The sequence below is a fragment of the Centroberyx gerrardi genome, chromosome 21 (genome assembly GCF_048128805.1).
Source record: "Centroberyx gerrardi isolate f3 chromosome 21, fCenGer3.hap1.cur.20231027, whole genome shotgun sequence".
In the NCBI taxonomy this organism is placed as follows: Eukaryota; Metazoa; Chordata; class Actinopteri; order Beryciformes; family Berycidae; genus Centroberyx; species Centroberyx gerrardi.
Window position 1 is genome coordinate 8,618,303 of NC_136017.1, and position 24,901 is coordinate 8,643,203.

Sequence of the window (24,901 nt, forward strand, 5' to 3'; positions counted from 1 at the left end):
AGCATTCTCATATGGAAACAACATGTCCAACTCCAAGAACATGGAGTCCAAGAAAACAATGTCGGTCTTGGATGAGGGACAAGAGTGTCATGTGACATAAGAAACACACAGCACACCCTGAGGCAGAAGGAAAGGGGAGATTGTGGAGTTTGTTTTTTTTAAAGATTTGACAGATTGAAGAATGACTTCCAGATTTAAGATTTAAGAACAGACTTAGGGTTGCTGTCTGATGAACTGACTGACAAGCGAACTGACAGAGTGATTGGCACCCTGTGTGTGTTTATCATTTGCCATATGTCCTTTCATCCATTTTTTTCCTTTTCTTTAACTTAGACATTAATTGCAGATTTACTCTTGACTAAGGAAAGAGTGAGAGAAGAGATGGGAGTGTAAAAGGGGACAGTGGGGATGGAGGAAGGGTGGAATGGAGAAGAGAGAGAGAGAGAGAGAGAGAGAGAGAGAGAGAGAGAGAGAGAGAGAGAGAGAGAGAGTGAGGGAGAGAATGGGATGAGGGATGGGACCATTTATCTGTTTTTTGGATACACACTTCCCTTTAATTTCAAGCCAATCTCACTCATTTCCCTGCCTTTTTTGTGTTCCTGATCAAACTCCTGAATAGGAAAGGAGGAGACAAGTGAGGTGGGAGGCTGGGGATGGAGTGATGAGGATGAGAGGGAACGGCGTGAGCGAGGAAGTGAGGAGAAATGAGAAAGATTTGGAGAGCGCAACGAGGTGCAACAGGTTATCTCGTACAAGAACTTCAAGAGACCAAGGCAGAATTCCAAGTATGTTTTGGACACAAGCAATTTCCTTTAATCAACAAGCTCCTCTCCAATGTCTACAGTCCGTCTGCACGCCGTGCATTGGGGAGATATTGCATTCCTCCTCAAGTAATACAAGACACTGGAATGCAGAAGGGAATGCCATTGAGGGAGTGGTGGTGAAACACTTAAAATCTAATACCACTTACAATAACACTGCCATTGCCAGCCTCACCAGAACATGATGATGTGTCACCCTGTAGGCTTACTGTATCTCCTTACAGCTGTCCACAAAGACTAAACACCTTCACTCACACATTCTCGGGTTCATAAAATCAACTACAGCTTTTATTGGGACCAAAAATTCAAGTGCAGCCTGACATGAACCTGACAGTGTCTAGTTTGAAGCCTACACCCCGACAGCATTTCACGAGCCTGGATCGCATTTTGCTGGCAGGCAAAATACAAAAAATATAAAATTATAACCTGCCTGCTACTTCAATCTTAGTTTTTGGAGTGAAAGCTTACATTTAACCCAAACTGTAATTGGCATTAGTCATGCTTGTGACTTGTAAAAAGAAGTCTTAATGAAAAGGTGAGACCGACCAAACCCTGGGAAGCAATGGAAAGCAAGATCCCAACCCAACCTTAACCCGACAGGCGCGGTCAAATTCAGTTCTTTTTGGGCATTGAATCAAACCTCTGAAAACAACATGGCTGGCCAAATTCACTGAAAACGGTCAACACAGTGATGAATGACGATGGATTCAGTCTTCAAAGCTGTAGAGCAGAGAAAAAGCACAATGTGCATGAGCTGGAATCGTTTACATCCACAAAACTTGACTAAATGCTTTTTTCCTTGACCCAGACCCTGGGAAAGCCCTTTCAAACCTAAAAATAACAAAGAGGACACATGAAGAAGAGAGTCAAAAGCCGTTATGAGCTTTGGTGACAGTTTAAAGTTCTGCTTGTAGTTCTGAGGAGCATCGCTGCACGTGTCCAAATCTTTATGTAAGCTCAACAATGACAATATATGATTTTTATGCTATTTTGGTTTTATTGGATAGTTTTACAGTGGAGAGAGACAGGAAATATGGGAGAAAGAAACGGGGATGACATGCAACAAAAGTCCCAGGACACCCACATCCTGTTTTGGGCTGAGAAATGACTTGTTAGAAGGACCAAGCACTGTATATCTTGCACTGTAGGCCCATCTCCAGCTGTGAATGTTTCTCAGTGCCAGTAGAGGGAAGAGACTCATAATACTGTGTAAACCGCACAGACTGAGGGTTGCACACCCACCTAGTGCCCTACAGTAAGAGGTCTAGGTTCCTGTCATCTGAGATAATACCTGTAATTTTCCACTCTGACCTTATCTTTGACTTCAGCTCCTAATCCTCCTCCTCCACAGTCAATCCACTTTGTAACATGCAATGGTCATGTCTTAAATGGTCAAAGGTCGAGGGTCTTCAGGCTATTATCATTCAGCAGTTCTGTGGGAAACTTAATATCCAGCAGCTAGGCTCTTTTCTCTCCTACTTTTCTTGACACTTTTTGCAAGAGGAAAAAGATGGGGGTCTGTAGGAAAAGAGGAATCTTCATTAGAAAAGGGACATGAGTAGTGTAATGGTTAGAGAGGCTGGCTTATACCTAAATAATTATAGTTGAAGGGCCCTTGAGCAAGGCAGTTAACCCCCAACTGCTCCAGTGGAGCTGCTTAGTGGCCAACAACAGAAGGAGTAACGGCATGAATGCGAAGCATGGTGAGCTGAAAAACAGTTAGTGTGCTCAGACAATTTTCTGGATAAGTAAAGGTTAAAAAACAGACTGGTAAATAAAGGAAAAAACAACTTGAGTAACGGAAGGGGGGCTGTTTTGACAATCCAAACAGCCCAAGGCAAGCTGTGCAACACAACTGTCAGACAGACAGTGTTTTCCATGGGTTTTAAAAAGGCTTAAGTGACCAAATAAAAAATAAGTTTCAAAAAAAAAAAAAAGGCTTAAGTGGTAATGTTTGTGATGATACCACAATATCAATATATTATATATAATATTGGAATAACAATATATTAGTCTACTAGACATTTTTAGGATCAGGGATACTTCACACTCGCTTTCACATTTACTTCTGTAGGCTTACCGATCAGATGAACCGAGCAGGCACAGAGGTGAACCATCTAAGAGTTTAATAGGCAAGTAAAACTGCTTCCGTGCACATCATCATGACTCTGAGAGGTTTAACCTCTCCTCAGGCTAATAGGGTGAAGCTAGCTTTATACCTCTTACAGATTCCTAATGCGGATTAGCTGCCCATGCTATTCATAACAAAGGGATATAATTGGGAGTGAATGCTAATTGCTATGCTAACAGTAGCTTACAAAAAAAACAACACCTCCTCCCAAGGTTCTCCTTGCATATTACACTCTTTGATCCACCTAAATCATTTTTGGACTTATTGAAAATGTTTAAGAGTCAATCACAGTCTTGTTTTGCTTTCAAATGACTTTCACAACCATTGTATATATTCAGGCTTCTGAATGGCTTCATTAGCTTTATATTTCCTACTAGCGGTTGTGGAGTGAAAGACAGTTGTGCAGGACAGTCCTACAGCTCTCTGGTCAGTGTTTCCACTATACAATGACCCAATAGTTTATTCGGGCAGAAAGAAATGGATAACCTAAATGATGAACCAAGTATCTACAGCCATCACTTCTACAGCAAAGGACTTCTTTATTACCTTATAATGCAATCAACAGGCTGGCAAATTTTGGCTGTGCTAGGTTAAGTTTGTCTCTTCTACCAGCCACTTTAACATAGTTAAGATGCTTTTCTATAATAAAACTCTACTAGCTGGCTGTACTAGCCACTGTGGCCAGTGATATGAAGCCTAGATATTTGAGGTTTATTTTTACAGGAACAGATATAACCTTCTCTTCCACAACCTTTAACTGAATCTGTAACTGCAATATGGTATCCTCTGTTGAAACATTGTCTCCTCTCTACTGACATTTCTGACTGAATGATGTGTTTTTGGATAGAAGACACCATTTCACTCCTCAGACTGATTTCTTGAGCTGACAGTATGTGATATTAGTGACCGTATGTGATAGCTAATTGAGTTTTGTAGGTTGAGGATGCAAAAAATTGTACCTTTGGTAATGTAAACACTGAATTAAAACTTGCTTATTTCCAATAAAAGTGAAACTCTTAAAAAAAGCAACAAAGTCTGTCCCAGACCACTTCTTAAGCCTCCCCAAAATTACAAACAGCCATAACTTCTACTGGTTCCACAAGCAACCCCATTCAAAACAAGTAAACAGTGGTATTTCACTGTTGAATGTAGAACAAATGCTGATTGCTAAATTAAAACCGGCTAAACACGCTTAAAACGGCACAGCCCAGCCTGTTCTCATGGCCTACCCTGATCTTGGCAACAGTTTCACCAGAGGAAATGGTCACCCGGCTGAGGTCAAATATGATATATATAGCCTAGGTTTTGTTTAAAATGAGACTATGAATAGGGTAGATGTCACTATTACTGGGGAAGGAATAGGGATGAGGAAAGGAAGGAATGACCCACTGGGATGCCTGAACACAAGCTAGCAAGCAAAGTGTTATATCAGCTATGGATAGTAACAACAGAGATTAAGTCTTCATAAATCATTCAACCCATTTCTAGGTCATAGTTACAAGTTTTGCTCCATGGTCTGACAATAACTGTGTGTGTGTGTGTGTGTGTGTGTTGAACTTTTCAGCAGCAGAGAGCAGAGCTGACCAGGCCCACTAGAGGCCAAACTGAGGTCCTTTCAGTTCAAATCACAATCACTTCATTCAGCAACTTCCATCAATGGGCCTTTCTTAGTCAGCCAAACACACACACACACACACACACACACACACACACAAATGTTTTTAATCACATCTTGGAGCAAGATTCAGGTCCTAACTATTAGCTGTGGAATGACGGTACGCACACCCGCGCATATTATGCACTTTCCCTGTTATTTATATGTACGGTATACATGCACTGATGTGTCCACACGCATGCTCAAACACAAACACATAAACACTCTGCAAACATCAGATACACACACACAGAGCACATGCATGTTGCCACCAAAGAATTCCTGCTTCCTTACACTGAGTAGTTTTGATCAAAATGATTAGGGAAATGAACTGTATTTAGTCTCTGTGTAATGCGATGAAGATTCCAAACACTGATTTGAAACTTCAAAAAGGCAGCTGGAGAAAAATCTGTGGAGACACGGAACAGGGCAAACTCAATAAAAACTAAGTTTAGATTAAAGAAGCAGAAGAAAACGTTGAAGTCAGACCTTCCTGCTCCAACTCTGGGATGCCACGGCAACCCGGACCGGCCAAGGTCGCGCCCTTAAAAGGCAGGGTCCAGTTTCACCCAGCTGTCCCTTTGGGCCTTACACCAACTCGGCTCCTCCCCTTTAAGATAATTAGAGGGCTTCCTGGTTGGAGCAGCAGGCCTAGCAGTGAGCTTTAACAACTCAGTCAGTGAGCTATGCTAGAATCTGGTTTCAAGCTTGGCAACCATCTCCTATAACGATATGCCAAACTTCCAAGAAGACAAGTGAAGCCTGAAGAAGTCATCAAAATAGCACCAGGCATGTGGGGAAAATGCACGGAAACAGGAATCTCTGTTCGCAATGCAATACATTTTGGAGACCACCTGTGTTCAGGCATCTGGTGACAACCTTTTCAATGCATCATGCAAACAGTTTGGTTGTTAAAATCCAATCTCCTTGTTTGTGACAGAGGTAATGGAGAAAACCACATTTTTTGTTGATATTTTACAAGCAAGTCACAAAAAAGTTGCCAATAAAACACAGAGGATGTCTGCAGCTGTGGCAAATGTTTCCTCTTTTTGTTTACCTTTCATAAAGTGACGCATGCCTTTTTGCAGCATGTTAGAGGTAAATTATAGTGATATTCCTGAGAAAATTTTAGGGGGCTGTGTGTCACAACTAGGTATATAAATATCCTTTACAGCCAGCTGGCAGGTTGATTACGGTGGCTGCCAAGGAGCGAGAGTGTTTCTGGTTTGCGTTACCAACAATACACAAGACTACAAAGTATTATGTGTGAAGAAAGGAAACCTAACACCCGCTATACTGTAAATATACCAAACTGCTCCAAGGATGGGTACTGAAAATCAGCCAATGTAAACTTAATGAGGTCATGTAATGTGACTCAGGGAAGATGTGCTCCTGTTTCTCTCTCTGTCTCTCTCTCTCTTTGGCTTTCTTGTACTCCCTCCATCTCGTCTGCTGCCCAGACCCCAGTTAGCCCTTGGCTCGTTGCCTACTGGGAACACTGGCCAGCAAGCTGTCAGCTTGTCCGTGTGCCTGTCCACCCATCACTCTGTCAGTCAGTCTGTTTGTCAGTCTGTCTTTCTGCTGAATCCTCCCCCACTGATTCCCAGCGAAGTCAGCGGCAAGCAAAAACACACGCAAAAAATGTAGTAAACACATTCTCTCTCCTCCCGCTCCCTCCCGCTCTTCCTTTCAAGATCTCTCTCATGCTACAAGGTCAGTGGCTAGCAAAACCAACCATATATTTTAGTAACCCTCTTTTCTTTCTTTCCTTCTATCTCTGCGTGGCCAGTGCTCGCTCACTCTTAGAGGTCAGTGGCTAATGAAAACACATAGTAAGCCACATCCTCTCTCTTTGTCTCAAACAGGTCAGAGGTTAGTAAAACAGATAGATAGATAGATATGCCTGTAGTCTGCAATCTGTCTAGCCTTTAAATATCTCCCAGCTTTCTAATCTATCTCTTCACACACTGTCATTCTCCAACTACCCAGGCCTGTCACGCATTTGTCTTGTCCTGCGCTGGGGTTTTCCAGAGGGCCCTTCGGTGTCATTCATAATGTTCTACGACATCAAAAAATGTAGGAATATGACATCTATAACATTCGTACCTTGGGTTATGATAGATACTAGCTTTAGGTTTTGATAAATGACAGAAAATTAGAGGAAGTCAACATGAACTGCTGATTTTGGCATCATCCATATTTCATGAATTGCATCTTTGGCTTGGATTTGTTCATAAGCAAAAAATAAGTTTGAAACATTAGAAAAATTTCCCAAGTGAGGCCCCTGGTCTGGTCTGGTCTGGTCCACTGCAAAAGATGGAAAGCTTGGCGTCTTACTGCACTGGCAGATAATTCTGCTGGTATCAATAAATGTCTTCAAACAGGTTTGATACTGACACGCATCAAGTGGAATTTATTGAAATTAGCGATATTATCTGCCAGTGCAGAGATGATTTCACTAAAAATGTCCTTAGGTAAGACAAACTTACTTGTCTAGCTTGTAATTTTTTGCAGTGTCCTACCCTGGTCCTAGTCTGGTCTGCACTCTGACTAATGTCAACAGGGATAGAAACCAGATGGGCGAGGCTGATGATAAGATCTCTCCATGGGGGAAAAGAAAGGAAAAAAAAAAAACACCTCCAAGCTGCTCACTCTCTTCCTTCAATCTCCTGATATTAATTCCAGCAGTAATCTTTTCAACGCAGCTCTTTGTCAGGCACATGAGAGAAGAGTGTGCTTTTTTTTTTGCTTTGAGTTATTATTTGAAATGGTACTATTACTGGCATGCCATATTAGTCACAAGTTTGCTGGGTGTTTTTTGAGTGCTTCCCCAATATTCATTCAGGAGCAGTGAACTGAAAATTGACCCCGGTGCTTGGGGAAATGAAGGAAACCAGTCAATTAGTCATATTGTATGACCCAAAACAAACACAACTATAGTCCTATATGCTGCAGAACAGAGACACAGTCAGAGAGAGGGACAGAGAGAGACAGAGAAAGTGAGAAGGAGAAAACAGAGATAGGGAAAGAGTCACAGAGAGAAAGAGAGACTGACAGAAACAGAGAGAAAAAGAAGGAGAAGGAGAAAGAGACCTTTCTCAGTCAACACACTACCCCGCGGAGAGACAGCCTGGGAATCAGCTGAACCCCAACTCAACCCCAGTTTGGCTGTGAGAGTGTGTGTGTGTGTGTGTGTGTGTGTGTGTGTGTGTGTGTGTGTGTGTGTGTACATGCCTGTGCGTACATTCGTGTATACATCGAGCCATAAGTCAAGCTGTAAATCTCTGGGTGTTTTTCCTCACTGGTCAAGTTTACTGTGAACTTTGAAAGCTTCATACCAGAGAGCAGGCCGTCTCCTGCTCCAAAACTGTGGGCCAGTGGGCCTGAAACCAACAGAGCGGACACAGCGTGATCTTGACCGAGCTCCAGCAACGTGCAGTATGACAGGACTACAGCAACCGCTCCAAGAAAGCAAAGTAACACTTACTGGATGCTTGAGGTTTAAATCCAAAATAGCCTTTTCATAAAAAATCTTAGTATGTGCATGTTTGTATGTATGTATGTATGTATGTGCATATCTTAACCTATCCCCAGACCAGCTTCGATAGGTAGAAAGGAGATTGATTGGGGTCTTGGGGAGGAGGGGAGGAGGTTACACTCACTTCTCATCTACATAAATTCAGCGGCGGCAAAGCCCCCCTGCAACCTATATGACCTATGTCCATGGTATATGAAACCTATATGAAGAAACTTCTGTTTCTCAAATCAGAGACTAGTACTTTTTCAGTACCAGTACTCCATTCAGCACTACTGCAGTATGTTGAACACCACTGGCCTGGACAGTACAGTGTCCCCTCAAGGAAGAATGAGGAAACAAAAACAAAAACAGCAGGACAGCTGGGGGAGGCTTCCTTCCTCCTTGACTGTCCACCAATCACGTTGTCTCATTCAGATTAGGTTAAACGGCTTAACCTACTGGCAAGACGGCAAAGCCAGTTCCTCCACACTGCCTGCAGGGAAAGGACTCAGGGTGCGCTCACACACAAACACACACACACACGCACACACACACGTCCAATTGGATGGCTGAATAAATAGCATCTTGGCAAAATACCTGCGAGCGTTGTCAGCAGCGACAGCAAGGCACTGTGGGAAATCAAACTGGCAACACCCCTGATGGGGAACTCATGATGAAAATGCCTGTAGGCTGCTATGAAGACAACTGTGTCTGTCTGTCTGTGTGTGAGTGTGTGTGCGTCTCTGTGTGCGTGTGTGTGTGCACGTTACGGCTCACAGCACACATGAGGCAGACAATTAAATTGAGCAGCAGAGGGGAGTTCATGTACAATGTTCTACCATTAAAAAAGCTATTAGTGTCTTGTGTGCGATGCGTGGTGAGAACATTTATACTGTGCCTCGTGCAATAATGAGCTCTGTAAATCTCACAACAGGGCTGCTTTGTTTCCTAAAAGCCTCTGGAGCTCTATCGAGAAACAAAACGACAGAATGGAGTAGCTTAATGTGACATTTGCCATTTGGTAGTGCTTTACAGTACCTTAAGTACATTTGAAAGTGTCAGTAGTACCATGTCCTATCGATTAAGCCACACAGAACAAGTTCTTCAAATGTCGTTTCCCCAATCATTTGTTGTGATTTTGGCTCCATGTCCAGCTGTGATGGTCACAGTTTTGTTGTTCTATTTAGATATCATGAATACACTCACTCATTCTAAAATTTGGGCCTATTGTTGATGATCTTAGAGATGAACACAGGTATATCAGTGGGCAGACTGCCAATATTCTCTAACTATTAATTATAGAAGCTAACACTGTGATATATGATTATACGTAATCAACTGTGCAACCCTTCATTCAGATCTGACCCACTACCTTTGTCGAGTGTCATCCTCTCTCTCTCATCTTTTCTGTCCTTCTCAACTGTATAAATATGTGCAATAAAACTGACACACCGTGAATATCATCTTCAAAAAGTTAAATATATAGTGGCTGGATACATAAAAAGAACTGAACAGAAAAGAAAAGTGTAATAAAATGGTGGAATTCTTCATTGCCTCCATCTGTTGTGAACGGAGTGGGAAAGAGAGCGTGGATCAGAGACGAGTAAAAGTACTCCTATTAGTACAGCAAAGCCTAGTACAGCAAATTTCACACTGTTCAAGGTTCCTGCGAACACACAAAAATCTTTGAAAATACATACATAGACGAGGGCCTTTAAAACCAGTTTATTTAAGCTGAGAAGTAATGACGGATCAACGGCATCATTACAGGCACAAATACTGTAGCTATAGCCGGTTTAAGAGCTTTAAGTCCTCTCACCCTGTATCAACCTCACAGCAAAGAACCAGCCTTTAAAAGCATGTCACAGATGCCTAAGCTTGGCGTGTGTGTGAGTGTGTGTGTGTTTCTGAAACTGGATGATTTACGAGCAAAGAAGGGTGTGGAACCAAAACTGAATAATTAGACTAGGCCAGTGGTAAATACATTTGCATGTGTGTGTTTCTGAAGATGGATGATTTACAAGTAAAGAAAGCCATGGAATAGCTCACTGACATTAAAGCCCTAATCCACAATAATTTGAGTCACACACATTAGAATACACACGATTTCTTAGAGGGACAGGATCACTTCACAACTTTCTGATAACACTCTAATTCAAAATACAAGTCAATTTTGCTTCAGTGCTTGCAAACAGCACTAATATAAACAAACCATTTGAAGCATCAAAATGCTTTAACTAATTATTTAGCTGTCACAGACTGTCAGTCCTGTATCAAAAGCTCACTCAATCCATTTGAGAGTACCAAAACCTCTTCAATCCAATAAATCAAAACAGAGACGAAGCTGGCAGTGGGGTGGCAGTGGCTCAACAGGGGGTGCAATACTGGAAAATCTGGGTTGGGGCTTTAAAGGAACAGTCCCTTTAAATGCTCTCAGTAAAGGTTGTTGGGATGGGGCTCTCTTTGAATTCTGCAAGAATGATGCGACTTAAGCGTAACCAAATGGCTTGACAGGCAGAGGGGCATGAAGTCTGAGGGAGAGAGAGAGAGAGAGAGAGAGAGAGAGAGAGAGAGAGAGAGAAGAAGGAAGAAGACGGAAAGAAAGAAAGAATGAAAGAAGGAAAGGAAGAAAGGGGTTAAGGTGTGATGGAAAAAGAGAGAGAAAAACAGGAGGGTATAGGGAAGTGCAAAACAAAACTATTTTTTCTCCCAGACACTGCATTTCAGGCTAGATTCCTCCGCTAGTTTCTCAGAGAGACAAACGGCTGGAGACGCAGGTCGCAGCGGGGGAGACGCCATTCAATTCCACGGAAGCTTCTGGAAAACGTCCAAAACGAAACGAGGAGGGAGCAAGAGGGGAGAGATTAAGAAACACTTCACCTACTGAAAGGGAGCTCAGCGCGGCATGCTCTCTCTCTTTCTCTCTCTCTCACACACACACACACACACACACACACACACACAAGCCTTCCAAAGAAGACTTAGATAAGAGTGAAGCTGTAGGGCCTGGTCCAGATTTGCGACAGAGATTGAGTGAGGCATTTCTTTAGCCTTAGAGAGGTTTAATGAGGAGCCATGGTTAACACTTAGCAAGGGGGAGAAATCTCATTTAGGATATTGAGGCTGACACTTTGGGGTTTACCCCGCTTACTAAACTCAGCCTGCCCACTTACGTCTTTTTTTTCTAATCTAAGACACTGGTTCCCAAATTGGGGTCCAAGGACCTCCGAGTACCCTTCAGGAGGTTCCCAAGCAAAATGAAGAATAGTTTTATTCGACTATTATTTCACTTACTAGACGTTAACATAATCAGAGCATGTACAAATGATTCATTCTAGCTTTCACTGTATCCACTGTTGCCTTCCCAGCTACAGTTTAGACAGTAATGCAATCCTATACTAAATCAAAAAAACTTCTCAGATGGTGTACCTTAGGACTAACTTGTCAAATGTGGGTGAGTGGTCCAATGTGTATCTATTTAAAGGTCCTTGACATGAAAAAGACATTCAGGCCCAAAATTCCAGTAATGTCTTTTCCTTCCGTGACGAATCAGGACTGCTTCCATTAGCCTTATTTGATTTTCTAAAAGGTTATGTGCTCCTGGAGAGTATTCAAGCCCTCCATCCCTGCACAGACTAAAGTCTACCCCACCGGCAACGTTACCACCTAAGCCTCTGCAAGAGCCAAGGGAAAACCCTGACTACAAACTACTCCACTCCATCATTGGGTGAAGATTTATAGCCGCAGAGACAGCTGGAAAGAGGAGCCACATAACCCAATAACTCTGCACACAGGGACCTGTCTTGCTCCCACCACAGAAACCACCGTAAAAGGAGTCAGTGGCTAAGATTCTATACATCATGAGTAACGTTACTTTTTGTGCAATGAGCTCTTGAAATGATTTCCCTCTTGAGGCAGAATTATCAGTTTTCTCAATCTAACTAGCATAAATCCACCTTTCTAACCATCCACTACCCCTTCTCCCTTGTTTCCTCGCTGCCTCCCTCTGTCCAATGAGGTCAAGTTTTCAGGTGGAAGAGAGGGAGAAGCGAAGTAAGCGATATTATGTAGAAAAAAGGACCGTAAAAGAAACCTGCTTAGTCCAACAGCTACAGCGGCTGGTGTATCTCAAAATTCACCAACTACTTTTTCTATTCTTCTCAACAAGCACTTCACTATTTTACCAGCCAAATAGATTTTTCGAATAGAGCAGGAGCTCCAAATGATTGTTGGTTACCTGCCAAAGTGTCTGGTAGTGAAGATAAACCTACCAGCCACGGCCAAAATTGAACAGCATTTGGCTGGCGGATGATGTAAATTTTCCATTATGGTTAAAACAACAGAAAGGGGGGGACAATGCTTCAATAATATTGAGGTATCACCATGCCACAGCGGTGTAACACTTGTAATGACATAGGGTCTGAGGTGTTATTGTAGTATTGTGAGTATCAAAGTACCAAAATTCAAAGCATTAATACATGAAAGATGATGCATCCCACTAAATCAACTTAACAAGACAAAATTGTAAAAGCAGCAGTGAATTCTTTCCCCATTACCCTGCTTCTGTACCTAGGCCTGCTCCAAAACCATCACTGTTAATCAACAAATAGGCCCTACTACTAATTTGATATGGTTTGGTGTAGCACAGTAAAATTGAGGTACTGTAATAACCCTAAATGAGGCCCGACTCCCCCACTGTTGGCTTGACTAGCCTCCTCACTGGGGATCTCATTCACTGGCAATTACAAAAAACAAAAGAATCCTATCTGCAGCCAAGCAGAGCGGACAGCGTTTCCTCATTCACTGGCTGTTGGCGTAATGTAAAAGGCTTCTATGGGAGACGGATGTGTGTCTGTATGCGTCTTTCTCTTTTTGTCAGTGGTACAATCTGTCTCTTTCTCTATCGCAGTGAGCATAACACCACGTCTCTTTTTCTTTCGCTGCCTCTCTCTCTCAGAGGGGCACTCTATCTTTTTCTACCCCCATCCCTCTTTCTTTCAGAAATAGTCTTTCCCTCAGCAATAGACTCTCCCCTCTCTCTCTCTCTCTCTCTCTGTAATAATGTCTGTCTCACTCTCTCCCTCCTAGCTTGGAGGCAGCTCTGTCTGTGACCCTGTCTTTGAACTCAGCAGGTCGAAAATGCTTCCACGTGGCCATACACACACACGCACACTCCTTAATAGCAACAGTAGGAACACACACACAAACTCAGGCAGGCAGGTGCACACAGACACAGTGTACAAGCACATGCACACATACACAACGCAGGGTTCTCTTAAAACAGTGCAACAGTGGCACTGCACTTCCTTGTTCATTTCTAGCACCAACTTGTCAGAATGCCTTGTTGGAGGAGCGACAGCAACAGGAAAAAACTGCAACGTTATCGCCTCTTCCAACCTGATCTTTTGAACTATAATAATGTGACACTTTATCGATCCCCATAGGAAAGTTCTCTTTTCATTTGCCCCCTCTCCACAGGGGGGTCAGAGCAGAGGGTCAGCTGCAGAACAGTTAAGGAGCTGAGAGGAAAGTCAGTCCACAGTCAGCAGTCCCTCTCCAAGGTCTCCAACCACAGGAATGAAACAGGGAATGCCAACCATTACATAATACAGCGCTGTGTGTGTGTGTGTGTGAGTGCGTGGCATAGTGGGTGCGCACGCATGCATGTGTTTATTTGTGTGGATTTGCATTTCATGTGCAGATGTGTGCTGCATCTGTGTGTGTCTGTTTGTGTGTAAAGCATGTGTACTCTATCAACAAGTCGTGTGCTCATGTGTGTTTTTGATGTGTGCACAAATAGCATGTGCATCGTCGTCCAATAGTTCAGTTGCAGGTTTAAATGTTTTAAAAGCAAAATACATTATTTAGCCCTGTTCATTCCCATTCTCATCTACAGGAGAGTTGATGAGGATATTACATCAGCAAATCTAATGCAGTATTTATTTTAATAGGACTGCAATTAACTGGTTTTATGAGTCTGTAGAGTTGGAAGGGAGGTTCTGACATTACAACACACACGGATGCACGCACACGGACATGCGCACACACTGTATACAGACCCGTGCACGCCGACACAGAGCTCAAATGTCCATAATATAGTTTAACGTGGCCCTTGTGAGCCCAGGTAAACACCATCAATATAGTTTTAGTGTGTTACAGAGCGGCATTGAGCAGGGACTGGGAGGATTTAACACACACACGCAGAGCAGGTCCCTGCGGACGGTGATGAATGAGGCCTGCCAAAGCTACTGTTGGTTCTGTAAGAGCTCCAAGTAAAGAGAAAGAAAGAGAGACAGAGAGAGAGAATTGGGGAGATCAGAAAAAGAGAGGGTGTGACAAATACTGGGTTTGGAGATTGGATAGATGGATAACTAGAGAGCTGGAGAGGTAGTGAGCTAGATGGACAGGTAAGAGAAGAGGAGAGAAGAGGAGAGGAGAGGAGAGGAGAGGAGAGGAGAGGAGAGGAGAGGAGAGGAGAGGAGTGGAGAGGAGAGGAGAGGAGAGAAACTTAAAGAGAGTTACAGACAGGAGAAAGACCATCTCTGCCATGCTGAGAGGACAGGTCATAAACTTGCAGCGATCTCAAGCCAGAATTTCAGCCTCACCCTGAAATAACTAGATTTTACTGTCTTTAAACAGCGGCTCAACCCACACTTCCAAACTGCCAACTGTAGAAGACATAAAGAAACACGAGCATAACTTTGCTCAGAGCTTCAAAATACTCCTTTTCTCATCTCTTCTATCGCGTTCTCTCTCTATCTCCCCAGCTTAAATGCCAGAAAAAAGACCAGAGAAATAAAGGGGGAGAAATAATTGAATCTCAGCTGAGTTTTAAAGTGCTCCAGGGTAAAACAATGCAGTAGAAGGCTTACTGTACAGAAATACAGAATCATAACTAGTTTCCAAAAACATCTCCAAATTAACTTCAAGAATGCCTGTTGATTCTAGTATAAAGAAAAAGAAAATGCCTTTGTTGCTCAACCCAGAGTTTGAAAAAGAGCACATATGCCAGAATGCATGTACAACCAAACCAAATAGGTTTCTCTGAATGAGTAACCGTCTGGTTCTATGCATACTAATTCACTGATAGCTGAGAAACGGCATTAAAACTAATTTCCTCTGCTTGTGTTAGGGCCAAACAGTCGAGGTCCCAGTGGTGTAAGCCTAACAATGAGGCAGTTATACCTCTGTTGTGGAGGTGGGAAGACAGAGGCAGACACATTTAACCCATAAATGTTGCCTTAGCTGGTGGAAAGGCCTCCTTAACAGCATTTGGACCACATGATACAAAAACTCTGCCTTTAAACCAATGGATTTAGACCATGTGACACGAAAGCTAAAGGTTAATTTGTATTGAAACCTATAGAAATTAACAATTAGACATGTCTGAAATTATTTCTTTGTGACTTTGTTACTGCTTTTGTTTTTAAAGACGTTTTTTTTTGTTTGTTTTTTTTAAAAGGTGTGACTGACTATCCTCCCATCTCATTCCTTTCATATCTGCTTTTTCCACATGTATCATTTACTCCCAAGGCAGCCGAAAGCACAAAGGCCCATCCATTTTGAAATGTCAACTGTTCCACAGCGGAGCTAAGGAGCAAGTATGTGTGTGTGTGTGTGTGTGTGTGATGGGGCGGGTGACTTGTAGCTCATTTATCAAAGGCCTTGTGTACACTGGGGACTACTAGTCCATCAACTGATGCTGTATATAAAGCAGCTCTATCAGCCTAATCCTCATAACCCTCTCCCTGTAGTCCCATCTCTCCCTCTCTCTCTCTCTCTCTCTCTCTTACACACACACACACATACATACACACTCATGTGTAATGTCAGGGGCCGTGCAGATCATAAAGCGGCAATCCAATCACGCGACAAAAACCCACGCAGTGATCCTATCACACAATCACACACCCCGACACACACCAACTCCCAACTCTCAGCTGCATGGCTCGAGACCTCACGCCCCACCCCAAACACACACACACACACACACACACACACACCCTCATCCCCACCCTCCCCAATATCAACCAGTCAATTCTAAGGCTGTTAAGGTCCATTGAGAAACCTTAAAGTCAATCTTAATGAGAATATATTGGATGGTTTTACAGGGATTAAGGCCAAGCAGGGCATACTAGACAACAAAACAATTAATATCTTAACCAATCAGAGGCCACAGTGAGAGAGAAAAAAAGATTATAGACAGACAGGCCAATTGATAGGTAGAGATAATTTGAAGAAAAAATTGGCAGTCCAGTCCCTCTTAGTATTTTATCTTCATTGAGACAGTAGGAAGAAAGAGAGACAGAGTAGGTGAGATGCAGGAGAGAAGGTTCTGGCAGGATTTAGTCCCAGGACAGCCAGAATAGATATGCATCCAGTAGTAGTAGTGGTGGAGGTCTGAACCACTACTACTACTAAATATGCATCATCTGAACCAATGGGAATTTTGTAGTGGAGGGCGTTCCTTGGGGGAGGGACTTAACTGAGCTCAACTGCTCTCTAGGGAATCAGTAAGAGCTCATCTTTATCATCATGGTGTAGTTGAGGGAGTTAAGGCTGTATAGGGACTTTGCAGTCACCTCATAAATCTCTAGGCAACCACAGCTGGCGCCATCATGGAGGTCCATTGGAGAATAAATAATGGCTTTATATCAAACAAGGCTAGAAAAAGAGCGATATGGTGTGGATGTTGAGTTCCGAGTTTTTTTCCGAACTGATCAAAAGGCCTTTGCATTACTGATTTCTGTTATCAATTCCCATTTTTTTTCTGTTTTTTTTTTTTTGGAACAAAATGCGCAGTTTATAGTTCACTATTCGTTATGCTTTCCATTCCTCCCTGGTCTGCTGTCTGTATGTGTGAGGCTCTGATTAATTTGTTCTAGTTCAGGTTCAGGTTCAGGTTCAGAGGGGAGTAACCTTGCTTCTTTCAATTGAGGAATATATCTAAAATCAAGGGTTTTTTGTGGTCTGCGGATTTGGAGAAGGCTATCTATGCTTTAATATCATCTTGTTGAGTGTTAAACAAAGAGATTTTTTTACCCCTATTTTAGCATCTAGAACATAGAACTGATTTCAAGATTTTACTGATCACTTCCAAAGCTCAGCATAGTCTGGTCCCAAGCTATATTACTGACCTTTTAACCCCTTATGAACCTGAGCATGATTACTGACTGTTCCACGATCTAGACTCAAGACCAAAGATGACCAGGCGCAAGCGAAAAGTCAGATTCCTGTCCCGGGGATCAACAGACAATCATCAAAAAGAAGAACTCATTTTACCGTTCAACACTGAGTTTACAAAAGTTGTGACAATTATTTGAGTGTTTGTCTGAAAGGTCCCACCATCATTTAACAACAGGCGTGACTCATTCATTTTTGGAACACAAGCACCAACTCAACAAGTGGGGTAGCAGTCATCAATGCCTTCTCTCTGACTTACATTAATCCCCAACACACACACACACACACACCAAAACGGTTTCTGTCCCAAAGTGGTGCTGATGACAACAGGGAGAAAATCCCCATCAAACATTGATGTTGTGACTTCATGGTAAACTGAGAGAATCTGGGACAAGAGGCTTTACTTGTGAGGGCATGTTAGGATTCAATCGAAATCATGCTGCAAACTTCCTCTCTGACATGCAAGTAAACACTGAGGCTTAAACAGATAAAAATTGTAATGAAATAAATTATCAAAAGGACTGAGTCAAGAGTGGCATGTGATGTGGGCATCTGTGCATGCTTGAATGTTTGTGTGTGTGTGTGTGTGTGTGTGTGTGTGTGTGTGTGTATGCTAGTGATGGGAAGCAGCTAAGCCAATAGAAAGTGGGAGACAGAGAGTGGCATGTATCTTGGTACAAGAAGTGTGCTGAAAACGAACGCAGCTACATTCTGACTTTGATCCATAATTTGGCTCCGTGAATAGTTTCACAGTTACACCATCCAAACAGGTGAAACCTCTCAGAGCAAACGAGTAACACCACATACATTCTCCATTATTCACCGTTCGTGCACACACACGCAAACATAGATACAGGCACAGACACACACACTACATCCTCTCTCTTCCCTCAATTATTTACCCGGTAGGAGTGAGAGATGATGTTCTGCGCTCACATACACACACACACACACACACTCCTCTGCCATGCTGCTTCCACCCCTCGTGAATAATGAAGCTTTTAAAATGTGTATGTGTGTGTGTGTTTGTGTGTAACCGTAGAGGTCACTACTCCAGTCAGTGTGTGCAGTCATATTGGTGGTGGGGGAGGGGGCGGGCGCTGTCATGTCACAGTGTTTTATTAATTTGATCCCAACTTCCCAACTCCAGCTCAGAGCAATAAAGACAACACAGATGGCCTTTGTATTAGGGTGGTCCAAAAAAAAGTGGCTTGTGGGACCTTCAAGAAAATATGTTTTCCATGGACTTCCAAGATTGATAAGATATTTTAATTGATCTGTCTTCATGCAATTTCATCATGATTTGTGAAAGCAGTTTGGGGATAGTCGGCAAAGCATATTAACATACACCATAAAAACATAAGACTAAAGAAGCGAATGCCTACATAAATCAATGTCCAATTGCTTCTTTATGATCCATGACCCAACACACCCATGGTATACTGGGCATCTCCCATCATGTCTCTTCACTGTGTAATAAAAATTCTTCCAAAATAATCTTTAAAAAGAATGCACTAATGAAGTTATAAACAAATACTACTAAAAATGTCTCATCTTAACGGCTTAAGAACATTACCCATGTGCTGTACTCTGATGCTGAGCAACAGCCAACTTTTCTTGTCATTTTATGAGAGGGAAAGCTGTATGGGATTTAAATGGTATTCAGGCTCTGTGCCTCTAACAACAGCAGAGTCCAGCTGAAACTTTGGAAGATCTCCTTCTGATCTGATGGATTCCAAGTTCCCCCTCATGGGAATCTGGCTAATACAAACCGTTCAGAGCGCTGAGCATGGTCCGCATTCCCGACTCAAGCCCCGAGGATACAGCTGATAGTTAGGAGGATGTTTCTTTTTTAACACGCCTGAAATATCATCCATAAAGCCACAACCTTTGAAGATGAAAGCCGCCGCCTGAGCGCTCATTGTCATCCTACAGGACATCCATTCGCTTTGTTTTAGGTAACAGATTCATTTGTGACCAGATACCATGAACCCAGGCTCATTTAACTTCACGGGAGAAGCATGTTTAAGTCTTTTAAAACGTGTAAGAAAAATCATCCATTGGGTGCTGAAGTCAACATTACACCTGGTTTCACTCTCACAAAAACTCATTCTAAATCACTAACAGCATGCTCACATTTTTTGGAAAAGTTTCAAAAAACGTTAACGGTTAGTGAAATACAGTCTTATGTTTTGAATCTTGAAACTTATTTATTGTGCTGTCAGGTTATACAAGGCTCCTGGATATATGCATGACTGAGGCTGTAAGATACAGTCTTGGCTAATGAGCTAGCCTTCCACTGTACCTCCCTCATAGCGAGAGCTGCCAAATATGCCAAGGTTAGTGTAAGCAGCATGCTAATCTCTTGATTCACACATTAGACTACACCTTTTGCACAAACACACTGGAAGGCACTGTATCAGGAAAAAGACCTAGGTGAGTCAAGTTCTGAAGACAATGACTCCCTTATTTCACCAAGCCAGTGATAAGCGCCAAACCCTCCTTTCACTTAGTCCTTTCCCTTTCCCTACTTTCCTTCTCACTTCATATCATCCCTTTCCTCATGACTTTCCTTCCCTTTCTTTTACTTTCTCATTTTGTTTCTTTCTTGCCCTCTTCAGCTTTCCTTTCCTAAATTATCTCCTCTTTACTCTCCTGTCCCTTTCTCTGTTTTCCTTCCATCTCCACTCCTTGTCTCGTTACCATTCCCAGTCCAGTCCTCTGCTGGTTCACATTTGGAGACACAGACAGGCTCTGACTGGTGATTGAGATCAAACAATCTCAACCATAAACAGTGGTGTGTGTGTGTGTGTGTGTGTGTGCATTATTAGTATTCTGTGGTTGCGTTGATGTTCTCAGTGTGTTCTCAGCTCATACGTTCTGCTCTCCTGCGGTCTGAGCAGTGACGTCCAAAGATGTTCCACAGAGATAGACCATTTCATGTGTATGTGTGCGTGTGTGTGTGTGCAAGAGTGAAGAGAAAGAGAGGGAGAGGGAGAGGAAGAGGGAGAGAGCTCTGCTGCACAGAGGCAGGAGGGGTGATGCTTTGCGGCGCACCACAAGGTCGATGTTCTTACATCAATTTGAGAAGACTGAAAATGAAAAAAAAAAACATGCAGAAGGCATCTCTCGCACTCGCACCGACACCGGATTCCAGCCTGCTGTCAAACTGTCCACACGGTCACAGACACGTCCTCAGGCACTGACACACTAACTACCACATACATTCTTGGCATTTTCACAAGAGCCAATTACTGCTCCCCCAAACTGGCAGGTCTGAATGTTCTACAAGCCAGCTGAGACAGCGACTTGCTGGATTCTTTCTTAATTATCATCACAAAAAGTCCCCAAATTTCAGTTGATAACACAGAGGCTGTATTTCTAAAGGCATTCTAAGTGCTAAGCAGGGCGTGAAACCGAATTCTTTGTCAGTAGCCGCGGTGGCTAGTGTATTCAGAATCTCACTAAACTAAGACTACACCCAGAGAAGACATACTGAAACACCACACCACTAATGTCAATACGGAAACTGTTGGCAACGGAGCCGGTCAGAGAGCCGCTTTCTATAAAGAGCATTAGGAAGTCAGAGAGCTGCTGCATACAAATGTGTACACAGACAAACACACACACACACACACACACACACACACACACACACACTCTAAAGAGGCAATCAGGATGAGTGCTGGCCAGGATCTACAAACAATATACAATATGTGAGTGTGTGACTGAGAACATGAGAGAGAGAATGGGAACCAGAACAATAATAAGACAGAAAAACAAAGAGAAGCAGAGAGAATAATATACCAAGAAAGACAGAGAAAGGATAGAGCCGGCAGAAGAGAGACAGAGAGATGTGAATACATAGACCAACAGGGAGAGAGATAGAGATAGAAAGACAGTCACAACAAGACAGAGACAAAGGTAAACAAAGACATAATATAACCACACCATTGGATAGACACTTTCATCTAATGCACCTTATAGTACCTTTTGCTGCAATGACCTGGCAGCATTGGAGCAGTGCAACACAGCACAGACAGAAAAGCAGTGATTGGGATAAAGTCAGAGGCAGAGAGACAGACAGAGATAAAGTAAAGACTGTAGTGTGTGTTTCTGCCTATGTGGCAGAATCCTAATCAGCACTCCCTCCGGTTTCAGAGGTGTGGTGTGCTGAGAGAGGAAGCTGGCCTCTCTCCCATTTCCTGCGTGTCTCCCGAGACTCAAACCTCCTCAAGGTGAAAAGAAAATATTAAGCCATCCTCTTGCAACCACCACTTTGGAATGACATATTGTCGGTGTGCTGCTGATGCACTGCACCTTTGCAAACTCACAAGAACTGAGAAAAAAAAGACTGAGTAGGCTACCCCCATTGATAAGCCACATCTCTGGTATTTCATGATACATTTTCACTGGTTTGTATCAGTCTCTAATGTGGGGGTGCAGGAGGAAGCCTGATAAATAGACGACAGACAGGCAGATGGGCAGACAGACAACTAAACAGATAAGAGGACAGATACACACAGAGATTGTCAGATAAACATATCAGTGCCTGCTAGGGGTTTGACAACCCCATTCCAATCTGTTGCGCAATTTATCAAGAAATCTCTCATCCAAACAAACTTGTTTCCAAACATTTGTCAGGCACCAGGTAGCTCAGCGTCTCAGCTGAGTCCTTGAGGCATCCCTGTGGTTCAGCTGGCTACAACACATACCATGTACCCAGCATGCCTTGGGCTGAAATCCAAATCAGACAAATGCTCTTTGCTGCATGCTCCCCATGCCACCACACCCCCCTCTCTCTTGCATGCTGTCTAATAAAGTGCCATGAACGCAATAAAAATGATCATGAATAATCAAAAAGGTTCAAGTAGAGTCTATCCAAGTCTGTGCAAGGTCATGTTCATGAAGAAGAAAAATTGTCAGTTGGAGACACAACTGACAATTTTTGGGAGTGACACACAGGAGGAAAAAAATTGATTTCCCAAGCCCCAAGCAAGAGAAATTGAGTGACTTATGGTGGAATAAATACTCTCAAAAAGTGATTTGCATAATGCTGATGTCAATGGAATATTTTTTAACTCTAATTCTGGTATTTTCCCATTGTTTAAATGGACGTTTTTTTGGTCCTACATGCACTGAGCAGGTTTCATCGAGGATCAGCACCTCCAAATCTGAGGCCATGGTTTTCTCCCAGAAAAACTCACTCACTGGGACTCACTGAACCCACTGAAAACACTGTATTTTATTTCAAACCAATTAAATAATTCTGTCATTTCAAGAACACAGAGGAATTAGGTGAAAAACACTAATGGCCTAATGATTAGAGACTGTCCAATAATGGTGAGGTTGCAGGTTTAATATCCACGACAGCCAGAGTGTCCATCAACAGCCACGTGTCCTGTCAAACTGTACTTGAGCAAGACACCAAACCCCTACATGCTCACTCAGTCGCTCCGGATAAGAGCATCAACAAAATGCCTAATCATGATCAGAGTCATCCAACAACAGCAAGTAAGCAGAGTCAGATACACATACACACACACATACTCCTACTCACCGATATCTGGAAGACCTCCTGTGTATCGTCGAGCATCTGAACCCTTATGGAGACTTGTCGTCCTGGGGGCTGGGCTGGGGGGCGCAGGCCGGGCTCCAGGGTGGACACCCCGAAACTTTCGGGGGCCCCCAGCCTCTGGCCGGCTGCAGACGGCCTGTCGGCAGGTTCTACCATGGTGACAGACTCTACAGTAAGGCGCTCTCTACCTTCAGGGACCACTCTTCACGTCTGGAGAGGAAAGGGAAAGAGCGGTAGTTTTTATTTCATGGTTACAACTAGTGTTTGGTTTTGGTTGCAGTTTGTGTGTGTGTGTGTGTGTGTGTGTGCGCGCATTTTAAGAAAACCAGTCCAAATGTATAAATGTGAAGCGGTGAGTTTCTGAAAACAAGAATGCATGCTCCATCAACCTTCTCTGGGTAAATAAAGGTTAAAAAGGTATAAACCCTGGTGTAAACTGTCTGAAGTGTGGAAAAATTACAAGATTTGCCTCAGATTTAATATGAAGAGGTAAGAGGTTTTCTTGTAGTAGCCCAATGTAGAAAACTTGGCTTGAATGGAAACTTGGTGCTTAATTAGTTCAAGAAATGTGCAATGAATCTTATAACATTTATCCAATCTGAGGAAATTTGCCTTGCACAATGTAGAAACCACAAGATATTCTGTCAGTGTGTTATTCAGTGGTGAATTTTTATTGGTTGGAATTGAAATGAGTGTGTAAACCACAGAGCTGGGACAGTTCCATATTATAGCTAGACATAGGAGGTGGGCCAAGGCATATAGACACACACACGTCTCACCCCTAGCTACACACACACACACCTATTCCAACTACATGCAGGTGGGATTTACTGCCTTTCCTCCATGCTGAATGGAAAACTCTGTTGAAGACCAGTTCAGACTTGAATCAAAGCTTCACAATGTAGGACAGATGAGATATGGTCTGGGACACACAAAGACAACTTGAATCAACCCCCCCCCTCCCAGACATAAACACACACTTACACACACACACACACTTCATCAGCCCCCCTCCTCCTTTCCCTTTATCCCACACTTGATAAACCTCGACCCCAGACAATAAAAAGCCTCTCAGACGGTTGGTGACATCACGGCTGTGGAATGTTTTAGAAGACAGAAGACAGTGAGAGGGCAACGCAGAGACCGGGGTTACACACCGCTGCACTGCCCCGACACACACACACACACACACACACACACACACACACACACACACACAGGCCTGTTCACTCTAATCAAAGCAGTCACAGATTCAATGTTTCCAACCTACTTGAATGGTCTTGTAAGTGTCTGTGCGTCTGTGTGTCTGTATGTATGTTGTTATACTATTCATCAAAGGGTGGCTTATCGATCAAAGCACATCATAAAAGGTCTCCCCCTTTATGGTCCCATGTTCCGTCAAAGGCATAATTAGACGATGTGTCATAAATCCTGAACTTTTTAACCATCTACATTTGGGACACATTCACATATCCTCATGGAGAGTTGACTTATAGATGGAAATACATCATTTTTGGAAGTTTTATAACTCAGCTATTATAAAATTATAAATAATTTTGAACTCAGGTTCAGCTGTTACACACAGTCAATCAATTTGAAAACGACAAAAAATCTCTCCAATCCCTTGTTTTTGGTTTTCTGAGGTAGGATTACCATTTTGTTTTTATTTTTACATTTAGAGCACACACTAGGTCATTACATGTTAATCAATAAATTATTTAATCAATAAGTCATTAAGGACCTATTGCTCATTATGCTGATTAATAGGTCTATTAGGCCTTCAATAGCAGGATCTCCCTACGGTTACCTCCTTTGGTGTCACAGAGTCAAGTCCTCTGTGTTCTCTAAAGCTACATACAGCCACTGGATTAGCATATCACACACTGCCTTCCGAATAGTGACAACAGAAACAATGAGTGTGTTTACAAGCATTACAGTAGTCCAGATAACAGCTCCTATGGCAGGCAAGGACATATTCAGAATAAGCCACTTCTTCATTTCCTCACCAATAACCCTG

The 24,901-nt window shown here is 42.8% G+C and overlaps 1 protein-coding gene across 3 annotated transcripts in view; it reads right to left on the reverse strand.

Annotated features, from left to right (window-relative positions):
* LOC139925981 (FERM, ARHGEF and pleckstrin domain-containing protein 1-like) overlaps positions 1-24,901 on the reverse strand; it is a 69,735-nt gene that overhangs the window by 39,869 nt on the left and 4,965 nt on the right. For all 3 annotated transcript variants that reach the window (XM_071917534.2, XM_078291095.1, XM_071917525.2), the window contains exon 2: positions 22,867-23,094. In XM_071917534.2, the coding sequence (XP_071773635.1) occupies positions 22,867-23,040 (174 nt within the window). In that variant the 5' untranslated portion in view covers positions 23,041-23,094. The remainder of the gene's footprint in view (positions 1-22,866; positions 23,095-24,901) is intronic.